We start from the raw sequence: 16,894 nt of genomic DNA on the forward strand, positions 1-16,894 counted from the left end.
TTTCAGCCAGTACAATTTGTTAAAAAGGCTCTAAGCATATCAGCAAACAAAAAAGGGTGCTAGTATGAGAGGGGGGAAAAAACAAGCAACCAAGTTCAACTGGGAAACAACAAAACTCTATTGACTTTTTCCAAGAAAAAGAATATTACATCATGTTTTACAATGCCCTTCTAGACACGAGTTTTCTTGGAAGAGCAGTGGCCTCTGACCACTACCTAGAGAAACTATTAGTGGAAGCCAATAACAGCACAAAATGTTACATACCTCTCCAAGTTATAACTTTCCTTAAACTTAATGTGGGTCACATATCATCGCCTCAGAGCAACAGTAGCATATCTTAGGGTTATTTCTGGGATTAGATATCTTACTGTTGCTCTGAGGCGACGATATATCTGTAAATTTTGAGTTTTGCTTGAAATAAATAATTGTTACACTGATTAAAATGAATTTTTGCAAATCAATAATAACAGCTCTGATAGCAGAAACAGCATGAAGCTGCTGTGAGATGCGCCTTAGAGTCTTGAAAAAGTCTGACAAGTCTTTTTTTTTTGGTTGCTGGAGAAAAAAATCTCCAATTTCAGCATTTTAAGATACTTTTTTTTTTTTTTTTGAGTGTTCACTTGCAGTTTTTATGTTCAGCATCTTATTTCTAAACACTTCTCAGTACAGATCTAAATCTTACAATTAATCTGCCATCAGTTTATTGTGCAGACCATTTGTAATCTGCATTTGCAGATTTTTAACCAGCAAAAAAATTTTGCTGCTGAGGCCCCATAAACTGGCACCTAACGTGGGGTGCAAAAGTAGTACTCCTACATCATTCCTTTTACACAATGGATCTTGAACTCTTCAATGTTGTATTTTTTGCAAGGATTACATATTTTTGAAAGAAGTTATTAAGACATTCTACATTACAAGGGTACATAACTGCATAAACAAACCTAAATTTATCACAAAACTATTTCATAATAGCCTCAATCTCTGACTAGCTAGCAATGGGTTTTCCCTTTGATAGTGATAGAGTGCCAGCTATCCTAAGTATTCTAAGTTCTAAGTGACTTAGAACTAATGAACTAAATTAACAACAAGAACAGGTAGCTAGCTGTAAGCCCTAATTCTTACAGATTACAGTTATGGAAATAAGACTAACATTTTCAACTTACTAAAATAGCCTGGAGTAAAAGAGAGTCAGAGGGGACATGATTCAGTTGTATAAATTTACCAATATGAAAGATGTTAATGTGTTAAGTTTTTGCACGGAAAGTAGGACAAGAGGTCATTTTTTCAAGCTATTAAATCTCAGGCTGACTGGAAATTAGGAAAAACTATAACTTTAGCAGGGTTGTGAGCACTTGAAACAGTTTACCAGAAGAGACTGTGTAATGAGTAAGGTGGTAGATAGCTTTAAGAGAAAGGCCATTGATCTTCACTGGAGACTAAAAAAACGACTAGGACCAGCCAGGCTGGGCCCAGAGCCTGTTGCTGGTCGTTACATTTGTATTTGTACGTATATAAATACATTTGTTTCATAAACTGTCATATACTATTGACAAACAAATACAGTGGCAAGACAACTAATTAATTTGCTTAAAATCATCAAAATGAGCTTACAAAACTTCATCTTTCAATTGGTCCTGTGTAAAATTCATAGGATGATTAATGACTGAGATTCCATAGTAACTAGTGTTTGCACCAGGAGGTAAATGAGAACGAAGAATGATATTGTTGACTGCATTCATGTATGAAACAGATGATGCCCAGCCTTTATTGTTAAACCATACCTAAAATAAGATTTTTTATGAAACAAATATTATACAACATGAAGAAAGAACAATATTATTGTAGACTATGAACTTTTTTCTTCGCCCAGTCTATAAACATTTCCATGCAAAAGTTTGCACACAAATGTTTGAGCAAGATTTGCATGCAGGGAATTTTACACCCTGGGCAGAAACTAGCCCCCTTCCCCTATTTATTACAACCCAACTACTACAATTGTACGAATAATTAATGTGTCAAAGAGGGGTCTGTAGAACCTCACTTGTTTTAAAACACGGTCTCATAATAAGGTCACGGTAAATAATCATTGAAATAAGATAGTTTTGAGAAATTGAGTTCAAAATTTCTTTCAGTTAAAAATTTTATTGTTGAAGTAGTTTAAGAGCTTGGATTACAAGGAAAAACAATGAACAGAAAGTCAAATGCAATGACACCTCACTGAAATATTCTTATATTACTAAAGCATGACAACTCCATTAATCATTGCTTAAAGAACAATACCTAAGAAATTACATCGCAAGATTAAATTATAAACAAGTGAACATAAACGAGGCTTTTCTTTTCTAAAGGAGAATTTCAACACACATGCAATTCTTATGCTGTGTATCAGCAGCAGTTACCATGTTGAAGATGTCACAATTGTGAAGGGCCGTCTTGACATTAGGGACCTGAAAGCGATCAGAATCGCATCAGTATCCAGAGGGGGGGGGGGTGGCAAAGGGGGGGGTAACTGCACCACCCTTCCAAAATATAAAATATTTGAAATTAACACAAAAAATAAATAAATAAATAAAATAAAATCCAAAAAATATCAAAAAACTGATAAATTAATGGTTTGTTCAATTTCTAGACTTGTCAATAAGTTCTGTTCTAGTAACTTAGTGCTTGATTTTGAGAGAATATATTTCTTTGAGAGTTTATTGGAAAGGGAAAGTTATTGGTTGAGTTACTGTCTCAATACTGCTTTGAAGGTAATGAACATAATACAGCTCCAAAAACACTCCTCTTTTCCCCAAACTCCCAATTGTTATTACAAGCAACCCCCTCTTCATTGCATCGTGAGAAAGTTATAATTTCAAAAAGTGCCTCAGTAGGACCATCAAGTTAAATTTTTTTTCATGCAAAATTAAATTATTTCCAAAGTTGTGAATGAATCAAGTGATCCCCCCCCCCCCCTGAACACCCAAATACCCCTCCTTCCATTTTGAGTTAGCTATGCCCTTGATAAAAACTGCAACTGCAAGTGAAAAAAAGCTTATGTTAGACAATGGTACATCTAAAAATGTGTTGCGAATAGACCTCAATAGCATAAATCTGTGCAGTGTAATATAGACTTTGTTTTCTAAAGTTATTTTAATTCCCAGTTTGTCTTTTAATCTACTACACGAGATTTAATGATTGGAAACATTCAGAATAAATATGTTTTACATCTATTTTTTTTTTTTAGTTTTTACGACAAAAATTCTTATTGTGTTGACTTGACAACATTAATTTGCTACACAGGACTAACAGGAAAACAGAATTTTAGCTTTGGTCTGTTAGATTGAAACTTTTTGAGTATCATGCTGACTTTTGAGAACAAATGAATCAATTATTTCAGAAAGGGAATATCCAAATAATGAAACTTTTCAGGATTCAATAGAAAGTGTTTATTTCATTCATAATTGAATTAATTTTTTCCAGAATTTTTATGACGAATCTAGATACAAGTAGGAACATTACCTCACCTTAAATTATGTTTCATTTTGTAACTGAAATTAATTAAAATTATTTTAAATGTTTGGACTTATGCCCTTTCTGCAATAATTAACCTGAAAATCTAGTTTAGAGTGATGAAAATGAATCAAGTAAAACAGATTTATTTTAAGCTGATTTATCATAAATAAAAATAATATAACAAAGTGAAAAAAAAAATCACTGATGTCTGCATGCATAAAATGATTATCTTAAGAAAATAATAAAGTCTGGTGTAAGAAATATAAAAAAATGAAAACTAACAAACTGATAAAAAAAAAAAAACATGTGTATTAAACTACTCATATTTTCTAAATACATCCTCCACTGAAATCTTTTTCTGTCCTTCGTTTGTCTAGTTTTGTAGACAAAGTTTGATATACATGTTAATCAAAATTGCACTGAATAATTATCTTGATATTGGTTATTTCCTCCTACATTGTGCAAATTTTTCCCTAGTAGTTAATTTTGGTAAGGTAGTTCAGCTAACAAGCGCTGCTTTGCAAGCAGGAAAGTATATTCTTGAAAACTGTCTATAAAATAGCTTGCCTAAATCATCCCTTGGTGTTCTATTAAATATTTGAACATTATGAAAGTCGAGAATTAAAAACAAATTAACTTTTCAAAATCAGGATCGAGGGGCAACCCCCCCCCAACTCCCCTAAATAATGGATCTGCCTCTACTGTAATAATGCTTGAGTTAAGGTGTTATTTTTACTTCATTATACTAAAAAATCTAGCTCTTCTATGATCAAGCCATGTGATCTTACTATTCCTTCATTCGCATTGAGAACAGAAAGGGCATACGGGACTTATACCCTTTCTGCACTAAACGAAAATTGTGCCCTTGAATAAAGTGCTTTGTTGTACAAGAATTCATTTCCCTTTTACACTAGTCGATAACTCTACATGAAAATTTGGTGAAACCACAACTAACTCAATTTTGCAAAAAATGGGACTTACAACCTTTTCTGTAATTAACAATTCAAATATTATAAAGATCTATTTCAATGGAACTTCATTGAGCAGTCGCCAGAGAATATTTTTGCAAGTATATACACCTTTGAAAGCATGAAAACAAAACACAATAATTTCATAAATAAAACGTTTTACCTTAACATTGTCGAACACTTCAAGTCCTCTAAGTTTACTCTCCAGATTTATCAGCACATCATGAAGCTGATTCATTTGTTCTTTTTGCAAAATTTTAGCAGCAAATTTCTTTACCATATAATGAACTAGTGTAAAGTTAACACTAGATAACGGATTCTTAAGACCAAATGAAAAACCACCATACCTAAATTAAGAAATAAGATAAGAATTCAATATAATTTTTTCTTCATTGAAGACTAACCCTGAAACTAAAAGCATTTATACTAATAAAATTAAATATACCATTTAATTATTGATTTTTAGATTGTTAAAAAATACAAGACTTTGTAATACAATAGTTACAAAAAGGTTTTTTTCCGTCACTTTTTTCTGACTTTTTTTGGGTGATTTCAGCATCGTACAAATTTTGATTCCAAGCATTTTACTTAGTATGTGATCTTGTACTTTTGAAAAGCCATTACTGCTAATTAACATACAAAATGCGGAAAATGCAGCAGAAACTGAGTTTTACAACAGCATAATATATAGTAAAGCAGTGCCACAAACCAAAGCACTCAGACAATAAATGTCATGAGCCATTTTTTACGCTGTGGGAGAACTGAAGAAATTTTAAAGAAATTTAGAATTGAGGAAACATTGGATACAAAATTTAAAAAAATTTCAACAGTCCTGTATTTAGAATTATTTTAAATAAGGAAAGTTGTACATCATAGCTGAAATTTAAATATGATAATTTTATAATTCCTTATTGATTCCATCAATCTTAATTGGTTGATTTAATTAAAAAGTGATATGAAAAAATGTAATATTTTAAATTTAATTACATTTTGCCACTATTTACGAACATCTTTATTTATTTATGCATGTGTATGAATCGGTTAGAAGGTCACCCCGCTTATAAGGTCAGTTTCGTGAAGTACTGAGTGGTGACCTTATATCGAGGTACGACTGTACACAATTTTTACCTCACCATGTAGGACTATGTCAGTTTTTAAAAGAGCATGCAGTTAAATACAATACAAAAACATTTTTCAAATAAATAATTAATACTTTGAAAAGAGAACATACCTTTGCTTATAAAATTTTTTACGAGTCTTTATCAACCAGTCTGAAATATTACGCCCTGTCATGTTGAAAACTACGTCAGAAGAACTTATAGCAACATGTGGTGGTGTATGTCCAACAGCACTTTCAGGACACAGCTGAGTGCCAAGCGTACAAGGACATGTTTCTAAATAAGAATAGTCTGTTCCATAGGTAGATGTTAAAACAGATTTGTTAAAGTATCTTGGTTCACATGGAAGATTTCTAAAAAGAAACAAAGATGGTAAAAAATATTTTACACAAAAGTTTACAATTTACAGAATGAAACTCTGATTTTTACTGAATGATAAAATGTGAGCATGAATACATTCCTATATTTAATGGGTAGAGAAACTAGGTAAGGATGTGGCTGATGCCCTATAATGCATGAAAAACATAGGATGTGTGAAGAAGATCTGATTTTCGAATAATAATGTGTCTCAAAGTGCATATTTTCCAATGTACATATAATTCTGCCTCCTCCCCCTAAGTTCTTGTGAGTTAAACCAAAACAGAATAGATTTTTTTTTTAACGAAAAGGATTAAAGGTTCATTAGCTGGTCTTTCGTGTGTTTTTCCTTTCAACTAGGAATTTTAAATGTTTACCACCTGGAGGGGATAATCCAAGCTCTGACATTATCCCCAAGAAGTATTGTATCCCACCTAGCTCTTTCTTTTATTTTGGAAATTCCTTTATCCACATGGACTAGATTAGTGGCCAGTTAGATGGATCTTGACATCATGTGCATGGGCATACTTTATGCTGATGGTTCCAAAACACATTGGCATGAAAGAAAATATCCTTCTTCAAAAAAATTTTTTTTTTCATTCAGCAATCATTTGCTCTTTTAATACTCCCTGCACTACTATGTGCATTTTACTTAACAATAAAATGAGCAGTTCCTAACTTAAAACTGTAGCATTGTCTCAAAATATAACCGCTCATTTTCATTTTTAAGCATATTTTATTTATTTATTTAGTTGTAATATTAAAGATGTTTATTACATTTATTATCCATGGTTATTACATTTATTACAGATCATTTGAAATGCAAAAACAGAAATATTCTAATGGGGACTGGTGATTTTAAAAATGGACCCACTTTTCTGAAAACTGAGTTTCAGGGACTCTGTATCATGAGTCATCAGTGAGATCCCTGATTGGGCATTATTACCAAAAAAAAAATTGGATTCGCTAGAAATCTGCTTAATAAAGAAGTTTTTTTGGGGGGTCGCAGTGACTTCAAAGAGTACTCAACAAACAATAAATTTTAAGAACATGAAATAATATACAATTTGCTTTTTTTATTATATTATTAGTCAAAGCACATTTGCTTTTAATAAAATTGCAAAGCGGAGTGCCAGCTCTGTTGATGAAATTATCTATACACAAATATTTCTATTTTATTAAAGAAATATTTAAAAAATAAATTGAAAACATTATTCATTTTAAATATTGTTATTTCACTCATGCTTTTTTTTTTCTTTCAAAATTTGCAGGAAATTATAAAAATAAACAGAAAAACTTTCCAATTAACTGTAGCTAATAAAATTTAAACTGATAAATATTTGCATTTATTGGTCAACATTAACTTTCCTACCTTTTTGTGAAAAAAATGGATCAACTTGAAATTGATACCAATATCACATAATACAAGTTCAATTAGTTTTCAACTCTGCTTTTCAATCATGCTTTATTTCTATAACTAATTTGTAATAAGTAAAAATATTACTTAGTCAGAACTCATGAAATTTTTTTGAAAAATCTTTAAAAATTAAAAGACATCACTTACTCAAGTGGATGATCCTTCACACATCTTGTTCCCATCCCATCATGAGAGAGTAGTGATTCAACATATTTTTGAGTTATTGGGCTGCGAGCATCCTCATTGCTGCAATGAAAACAAGGAGAAAATATTTAGATGATCAAAAGATGTTTGGTCATACAGAAGTAAAAGTACAGTTGAGTCCTAAAAACTCGGCTAAAAGTGAATTGAAAAGTGACTGAGTTCCAAGGATGGATCCAGAAAGTACTCAAGGAGGGGGGATTGATTTCAGATAATTACTCTTTTTTAAAGTCCCTAATGTCAGAACGGTAGCATCATGGACGATCATCTCAAATCATTTTCTTTTTCAAATATTTTTTTTTCTTTTGGAACTTTCATCTCTAAAATATTTCGAAGGAGTGTATTAAACTACATCCTTCACCTTCACCTCATCAAAGGTGTCTTATAGTTGCTTTTCTGGGACTTTAATCTGGAAAACTTTCCAGGATAAGCCCCCGGAGCCCATCAAATATCATCTAAGATTGTCTAAAATTGAGTTTTGGGAATTTGAAAAACATTTGTACAAAGTTCCGATCGCTATCACTAAAGTGTTATCAGATGTGCTACAATTGCATTTTCAAGACTACAATTCTGTAAAAACTGCTAGGGTTTGCTCTCTTTTTCGTATTAATTGAAGATGTTTTAATATTACGTTTTTGGAATTTCAGTGTCCAAAATATGCTTAGAGAGAGTCCTGCATCTTGGCTCAAGAAGGGGGCGATCGCCCTTCGCTTATATCCATCCTTGCTGAGTTTAAAAATGCTGGGTTATTGGGAATGCAAGCACAACAGTTTTTTTTTTTTTTTTGGCCCTGCCTGGGTGTGGCAGAGTTCTGTATGATTCAGCAGGGCTATAGAGTGCCAAGTTTCAGAGATTTTACTGTATTTTCATCAAATTATGACTATTCTGTCAAATCATGAAAAAAAGAGGGAAAAAATGCATCTTCACCTGAAAAATACATTGTTTGGTGGTCCATAAATCCAAGGTTGAAGCTCTAAGGGAGGTTCTTCTACAAGTGGTGGAATAAACATGGCAAGAATAAGTGCTAGGCAAATAAATCCAGCTGGCATTACAATCTAAAAGAAGAAAATTATATTTAAAGCAAGTTTGTCTTTTATTTTTCAAATGGAAAAAAATTTTGGATATTAAAGAGAATTTATCACATAAATCACAGGAATTTCTCATTTTGTGGAGGAACAAATGAAAAAGAAACCATTAAATACAAATTAATTTCATGAAGGAATGCAATACAAGATAATAAGTTTTGAAAGTATTTTTAAATTAAAATTAAATGTGATTTTAGAAACATATTTGACACAAAATGAGAAATATACAGGAGATAGTAATATAGTATAAAACTAACTAATCATACCAGGAAAAGAATAAAAAAGGGAAAAAAAGATATATATACACACACTAAATAAAAACAATATAAAAAATAGAATTAAAATAATTAAATAATACTAATAATTAAAAAGAAAATTATTTTTCCGGACAAATGAATAATTCTGTAACATCTGTTTTGAAGTAACTTCCTCCTGTTTCCCTAAAATAGCACGCACATAGAGAAGTCGGCAAGATGGCTCAAGACTTAGCAGTTAAAAATGCACTTCATCACTGGTTCAATATTAAAAACTTGAAAACTTATCATATGTAACTTATGCATAGTAGCACAGTATTTTATGTTTAGAAATGTAATTATATTTTTCAACTGTAATACTGTTTTTCAACATTTACTATTTAAAAAATAAACCTTATTTTCCACTGCAAAGCATTTCTCTCCTTTCCGTAACATTTATGATTCATTTTAGCCATGTTCTAGCTGTTGTAGTGTACATGACATGTGAAAAGCATAACATGTTCTGTAATCCAAATCATTTGAAAGTCCAAACTGCCCCTTGTTCTAACTAAGCACATCTTTAATGCATAGCGCCCCAGGAATGAGGCCGTGTGGCTCAGGTGGTTAGTCACCATGCTAGAAGTGCGAACATCGTAGGTTGAATCTCACCATGGGTTGTGTCATTCTTGAATAACTTTTTTTTTCTTGGGTTGACCTTGATCCAAATTTCGGAGAGTATATAACCTAAACTCACTGCAGGATTCTAGAGCCACAGTACTAATGCATATAAATCAGGAAAAAAATGTATATTTTAACTTGGTAAATTGCAGTATTATGAATAATATTTCATAAGAGTTTTTTTTTCTTGTGCTTCTTTAATACTCGATAAAACTACAAAAGTATGGGATCAGTTTATTTTATTTTTCTTCAACATTCGGCGAAAATAAACAAAAAATTTCCATTGTGACTGTTTTCTAAAAATTACCATTAAAAAAATCCGATGTTTGAATTACCACTGTCAAGTAAAAATGCTTCACATGCGTCTGCTAGTAAAATTATATTCAATAATCATTTCAAAGAAATCTTGCAAGGCAACTGTATCTATTACTGTTCCCAGACACAAAAATATTTTGTTTTGGAAAGTAACCCGGCACTGTTACTTACTTCACAAAACAAGCCCTTAATATTCCTTCTGGAGTGGTGGAAGCGTCGAAGATGAAAGGCAGTCATCTGTCTCTGAATGAGTTTGGCCCCAGTTAACCTGCGTTCGGAAAGTTCAGGAAGTGGAGGCAGATCAAGATGTTGAATATTATCACATCCTACTAAAGAAATTTACATTGAATACAAAATATAATCTGTGAACTAATTCACAGAGTTCTAAGAAAATTTGCATTAAAGAAATACCCGACAATCACATGCTTATAAAGGAATGGGAAAGCTAACTATTTGTTATGGATTTAATGATTCAGAAACATGGCTTAAAATTTTATGAAATAACATTCAGATATATAGGCTGATGTGCAAGGGATACACAAGAATTGTGAAAATTAAGTAGCAGAAAGTGAAATTGAAAATTTCTAAGTTCATTGAACATTATTTATGATTTTGGGATAGATAACCATTCAGGTACAAAAGATGCAGCCCTTGCATAAGGAATAATAAACAAAACTGTGTTATAGCATGCCCATATAATACAAATAAATAGAAGCAACTCAATTAATAAATTATATCTTGAAAGATAATGAAAAAAAAAAGATACACAGCATTTTAAGGAATCGTTCCTGTGCATTTTGAAAGTTGTAAGTCAAACAAATCTAATAAAAACAAATAAATGCCAGTATGGGATAAAGTACAATAAAATGCAAAACTTTTTAATGAAATTAAACATTCTTCAAATTATTTTAATGAACAGAAACAGTTGAAAAATATTTCCTAACTTGACTTTCTGTTCTCAAAAACCTTTTGCTTTTGAAAAGTTTGTTTTTTTTATATCAAACTTTCAGTAGGACATTGAATGCAAAAGATTGTGATAAGAGCACAAACTTAAGATCATTTAATCAGGCCTTTTAAAGAAGATATTGAAAGTAATATGAATGATTGTCAATTTTTTTCCATATAACATAATTAGAAATGTGTGAATAATGAAGAACTTGCTCAGAGTTCAGCAAAAAGTTTTTCACTAATGCACCAGGTATGACCAATCAGGATTTTCCAAGATATGGCAAAATACTTTTGGGAAAGATTGAAATTAGTTTGTTTTTAGTGACATGAAGACAAATTTGGATCAATTCATATTTTAACAGTCAAATTTAAACATATTTGTAAAATGCTCTTAATTGCAAGTAGAATTTAATCTAGGGGGGGGGGAACACTTAAGCTTCCATTAAATATTTTTTTTTTTTAAACACAATATCAAAAGTTAAAAACATTTTTCCTTAACTAATTTTTAGAAATAATCCCTTACAATGCATTACTGATGCGACAATGAGTAGTTGATAAAAAATGCACATGTTTCTTTAGATGTACTTCTTAATCTTACATAATTTTATAGTTAAAACAAAATAACTGCTCAAGATGGAGGGGGGGGGGTGTTTAAAATGTGATTAATTAACTATTTTTAAAGATTAAGAAAAAGAAAAATGTTGAGGATGTTTGAAAACACATTCAAAATAACAAAAACAGGCATTTACAAAAAATACAGTAGATGCATATTATATTCATAGAATAAATTATAAACATCATTCATAATGAAAACTGAACCAAGATAAAGACAATAATGTTGAAATGAAGAAAAGAATCTGCGAAATTCAGAGATAATTGCAAGAAAATTTCCCATTCTGAAAGAAAACCCTCCACCAAGAAATACATGCTCATTAAGAAAGATGACAGATGAAAAAACTGTTACAAGGAATAGCCACAACACCACACAATAGAGGACATTAAGGGGTCCTAGGGAAATGAGAACTTACCACTTCCGCCAGTGAGGCTTTCCCTTACAGCTGCAACAATGGAAAGTGACATAAATGCATTAGTGCGACATGCTCTACAGTGATAAGCTTTCTAACAATAACTTACATAATACAATGAAAGTGAGAACAATTTCATCTATAGCTAGTACTACACAAAACAAGCAAACATATTCAATTAAAAAGAGAAATTTTTAAGTTCTCACAATCATTAAAGGATAGATATGCACAAATTAGCCATACATAATATGAACAAACACTGGGATTTAGAATAAATATCACATAATTGTATGTTTACAAACAATTGCAAGAGAATAAATGCAGGGTCAAGAGTAAAAGGCAATTTTCATTGTTAAGAATGAAAAATCCCACGCACTCGTCAAAAAAAGATTGTCTCCTTACCTCAGAAAAGATATTTCTTTATTGGAAAGGGTTCAGAGTGGACTACTAGACTAGTAAGGGAACTTTCAGATTTAGATTATGATACCAAACTTAAAATGATGAATATATGTAGCCTGGAGCAAAGGAGAGTCAGAGGGGACATGATTCAGTTGGTTAAATTTATCAAAATGAAAGGTGTTAATGGGTGAAATTTTTGCCCGGAAATTAGGACGAGGGGTCATTGTTTTAAGATATTCAATTCTCAGGATTACTTGGAAATTAGAATTTTGAAGTCTGTATGGATGTATAAAGTATGACACTGCTTTCTGATCTGGACATATTATGTTGAATAAATAGCTAATGGAGGACATTAAAAGCTCTAACAGATGAAAATGGTAAAAGTAAGATGGAATCTTTTAAAGACTAGTTGACCAAGTTGGACTGGTTGAAAGCAGGGCCGGACTAACACTCCGTCAGCCCGTGCCCCTGCACGGAAAGAAAAAAATTGAGGGGCGCAAAATTGTCAAAACAGAAAAAAAAAGAAAGAAAAGCAATAATAGAGTTTTGGAATTTGAAAATGCTCAGAAACAATTCTGAAAAACAATAAAACTAAATACTTTTAGTTACTAATGACTGCATAAAAATACCCCCACCCCCCCTCCCGCAGTGAGATAAGCGGAAGATGGCACAGCTCCTACTCTTTCTGCCCCGAAGCTGTAACTATGGCTGTAAAACGTAACCCATCAGTAGTATGAAGGGCAAATCAGGCAGGCGGCAAATGAGAACATGAGAGAGGGTCCAAAGAGCTCCGAGTCACTCTCCCTCCATTCTGTTTAAATGTGTTTCCAAACTACTTCATCCATCATAGGGATCCTAGGATCCAGTGTCCACGTTCGGCCCAGCGAATGATGCCTCGGGCACCCGCGCCAGTGGCATCATGTGTGGGCGCGAAGTGTCTTGTTTTCCTTCCTCTAATTAAAGCCGTTTAGCCGTTTCCCCCCCCCCCGATGGCTTTGCATCTTTGCAAAAATTGAATCTCTTACTTAGCGCCTTTGTAACCCTTTTTTCAAAGCAAAATCTCTCCTTGCTCTTTCAAAGAAATAAACTTTTTCAAATAAATAAATAAAAACAAATAAATAAATGAGCCACATAATTAAAATAGAATTCCTTACTTGTCATGTTTGTCTTAAGCTGATAATTGACCATTTAAAAACTTAATATAAAACACTACCAATCATGCACCCAGGGTCATATTTTTTCTTTGATAAGATATTTCTTCTTTAGAACCAGGGCGCAATTGACTTACTTTATTTTAAGAGAAGAGTGATCTAAGAAACATCCTTTACAAGGGCGTCAAACTTTTTCTAAGAGATAAATGCGCCTTTGTAACCCTATGTTCGAAGCAAAAGCGCCCTTTGCTTTCCTAAGAGCCGCCCTCATTACCTTGTCAAAAAATAAAAATAAATAAATAAATAATAATAGTAATAATAAACAAATAAAAAAGTCACATAATAAATATTGAACCTCTTACTTGATGTTTTAACATTGTCATATGTGTCTTAAATTGGCACTTTAAAAACTTAATAAAAACTGCCCGGAATGCACGTAGGGGATTGGAAATAATTTTTCAGATATTTCTTTTTGAGAGCAAGACACGATTAAATTTTTTTTTTAAAGAGTGATCTAAGAAAGATTCCGTGCAAGGGCAATGGCGTCTCACCTTGCCTGACTTTTCTCAGAGATAAATGCGCCCTTGTAACCCTCTTTTCAAGGCAATAGCACCCTTTGCTTTTTTTTAAGATACAAAAAGCCGCCCCCATTACCTTTTCAAAAAATTAATAATAAACAAATAGTTAAAAAAACTACGTAATAAAAATTGAATTTCTTACTTGATAAGATAAATAAATACCTTTGTGCGAAAAAGTAAAGTAAGAAATAACAACGTCAAAAAGCACAAATTGCAGTGCAGATAACTGCAGACACGTGTTTCGGCGTTACAAGAAAAGCCTTTTTCAATACAAAAAGTAATGAGCTTATGGATGAAAAGACATTCGACTTGGCTTTTGTCGGATGCCTTTTCTTTTTTTGTCAGATATTTCTTCTTGATTGCAGGGCGCGATTACCTTAGTATTTTTTAGAGTGATCCAAGAAACATCCTGTACAAGGGCGTCCCACCCTTGCCTGACCTTTCTCAGAGATAAATGCGCCCTTGTAACCAAACCCTTTTCGAGGGAAAAGTGCCATTAACGTTTTTTAAGAAACAAAAAGCCTTTTCAAAATAATATATATATATATATATATATATATATATATATATATATATATATAATACAAAACACATAATACAAAATTAAACCTACAAATTTTGGAAAAAACAGACGATTAGGATAAATCACATATTACAATTTGATTTCTGCAGTTTTTTTTTTTAAATTTTTCTTTTATTAAAATTTTTTGTTTTTATATCCAAAATAAGCAAAGTTTTATTTAATGGTTTAGGTTTGATGACAAACTAATGGTTTATCGCTATGGGCAGATCGAGAGCGGTTTAAGGTCAGGTAATCAGACTGGGCGCAGACGCGACACTACAGCTGAACAAGTCTTCAACTGAATGCCACACATGTTGAAACTAACGCCTTGGGTAACAAGTCGGTTTCTTTAGGTTCGGGAACTTCCTAGGACATTGGTCTCTTGAACGAGGAGAAATCGTCCCCTCGTTATCAGACAGACTGTGTTAACGAGCCTAGATTTTTCGTATTTTTAGCTGGAAGATGGATAGATAGTAATTAAAGCCTTAAAACTTTTTCGGTACTCTGGGTGGTCGAGCAAAACAATCCTGAAGCTTTTCCCAAGAAATGTGGGGTTGAAGTGGATTTTTCCCTCTCCAATCATGGGTTGGGGTGGGGGGTGGGAGGGGGGGGGGGTCTATCGTCTGTACAACAGGAAATACTAAAGTGTAAAGAAAAGCAGTTCAGTGCGAATCTTGAGCCCTATGACACAAGTTTGCTGTTTTGTTAAAGAGGATTTTGGTTGATCTCTCAAGGACTTAAACTGAAGCAAAACTGAAAATTATCTCAGGTAAGCTTTATTTCATTTCATTAAGTTCCATTTCATAAATAGGTTAATTACAGGGATGATAGCATTTCGTAAAAATTACCGATCAATATGTAAGGTAGACTGACCAGTGAATGAACATTAAAAATTTTCGTTTTCAAAAATTCATAGCATTGTCAAAAATTTGCCAAATATCGTCTTAAATGATGTTTGTAGTTAGTTTAAAAAAGAGAGAGAGAGAGAGAGAGAGAATTGTTATGGTTCTGCATCAGGTTTTTTGGTGTGTTGAAATGAAAAAAGTTCTCCGACACATTTAATGAACAACCCAACCAGTGGACAAACGCATCATTTTCTAGTTCTTCTGGGAATGGGTAGAAGAGATAATACTAATAATTCATCTGAAAAAAAAAAAAAAAAAAAAATTTAAATCTTATTTTTTTGCAAAAAATACGAGATGTTTATTTACTGGGCGGACATTCACTGGTCTGTCGTCTGTCTACCTTATTCTTTTTTCCAGTTTTTCAATGCATAATCTAAAATTCAGTTAGTAGTGTGCACTAAAGTAAAATAATACGACGAATAATATATTCTATGAATTGTCTATATTTAACTTTATTTTAATTTCAATAATATGGCATTTCTTTTTAGAAATTATTTTCCTGCCTATATTGTTAAGGAGTTTTAAGGAGTTTTTTCCCCTCCTTTTTAAAAGCTATTTGTAAAATTATTTTTTGCATTCCATTAAATTGGATAACAACATATCAAACGTTTGCTCTGTTCATTTATGAATAGCAAGCGAATTAACTCCAATTTTCATTATCGTGCAAAATATTAATAATTATATTCAAGCGATATGGTAGTTTTTACGGTTTCAATCATTCTTGTTAATTATGTAATTACGGTTTCAATCATCCTTGTTAATTATTTTGTGTTATTCTGTTATTTGCATCCAAAATATTTTGGAGTGGGAACAGGAAGGGATCAGGCAGTTACATGAAATGATGTAGGGCACTTTTTCACAATTTTTCCTAAATTTGTTTAAAAATTCACCGAATTTTTTTTAGATGTGTTTTTTTTTCTTCCTTTGGAAAATATAACATGTTTTTTAACGTATTTCAAAAATATGCCACATAAGTATTTGATTGAAATAGCCACATAAGTATTTGATGATATAACTAGCAGTTACGACAAATAATTTGTTATTTAGTTAAAAGTTTAAAAGGCAAGTGCATAGAACTTAAAGAGATTCAGTCATTTCAATTTACCGAATAGAGTACATAATGCAGTTTAAAAAAAGTATCAACTATAGAAAAATTCCATAAAAAGAAGCTTCTTGTGTAGGGGAAAGGAGGTCCATGGCACATGTCAACATAGTATAGTATGTTTAACTGAGATAGCTTTAAGCAAAAAACCTTGATGCAGTACCAGTTCTACCTCTTGACCAAACTTTTTAAGCATTGATCAATTTTATGTTTCTGTGGTTCAAACTTTTTTGTTTCAGCAGGTGTTGTATGTAATTTTATGACTGTTATTTTCTTGTGTAAACACATTTTATATTAACTATTAAGCTAAACTTAATTATTGCAAACCATTATATGAACTTTCGATATTACGAATGA

General features: G+C 32.0%; 1 protein-coding gene across 1 annotated transcript in view; it reads right to left on the minus strand.

Annotated features, from left to right (window-relative positions):
* Positions 1-16,894, minus strand: part of LOC129228236 (phospholipid-transporting ATPase ABCA7-like) — a 113,458-nt gene that overhangs the window by 46,765 nt on the left and 49,799 nt on the right. Inside the window, exons 27-33 of the mRNA XM_054862902.1 lie at positions 11,844-11,873; positions 10,039-10,193; positions 8,484-8,611; positions 7,503-7,601; positions 5,695-5,934; positions 4,627-4,810; positions 1,612-1,781 (exon numbers count right to left, since the gene is read on the minus strand). Coding sequence (XP_054718877.1) covers positions 1,612-1,781; positions 4,627-4,810; positions 5,695-5,934; positions 7,503-7,601; positions 8,484-8,611; positions 10,039-10,193; positions 11,844-11,873 — 1,006 coding nt within the window. The remainder of the gene's footprint in view (positions 1-1,611; positions 1,782-4,626; positions 4,811-5,694; positions 5,935-7,502; positions 7,602-8,483; positions 8,612-10,038; positions 10,194-11,843; positions 11,874-16,894) is intronic.

This window comes from Uloborus diversus, chromosome 8 (genome assembly GCF_026930045.1).
Source record: "Uloborus diversus isolate 005 chromosome 8, Udiv.v.3.1, whole genome shotgun sequence".
NCBI classification, from domain to species: Eukaryota; Metazoa; Arthropoda; class Arachnida; order Araneae; family Uloboridae; genus Uloborus; species Uloborus diversus.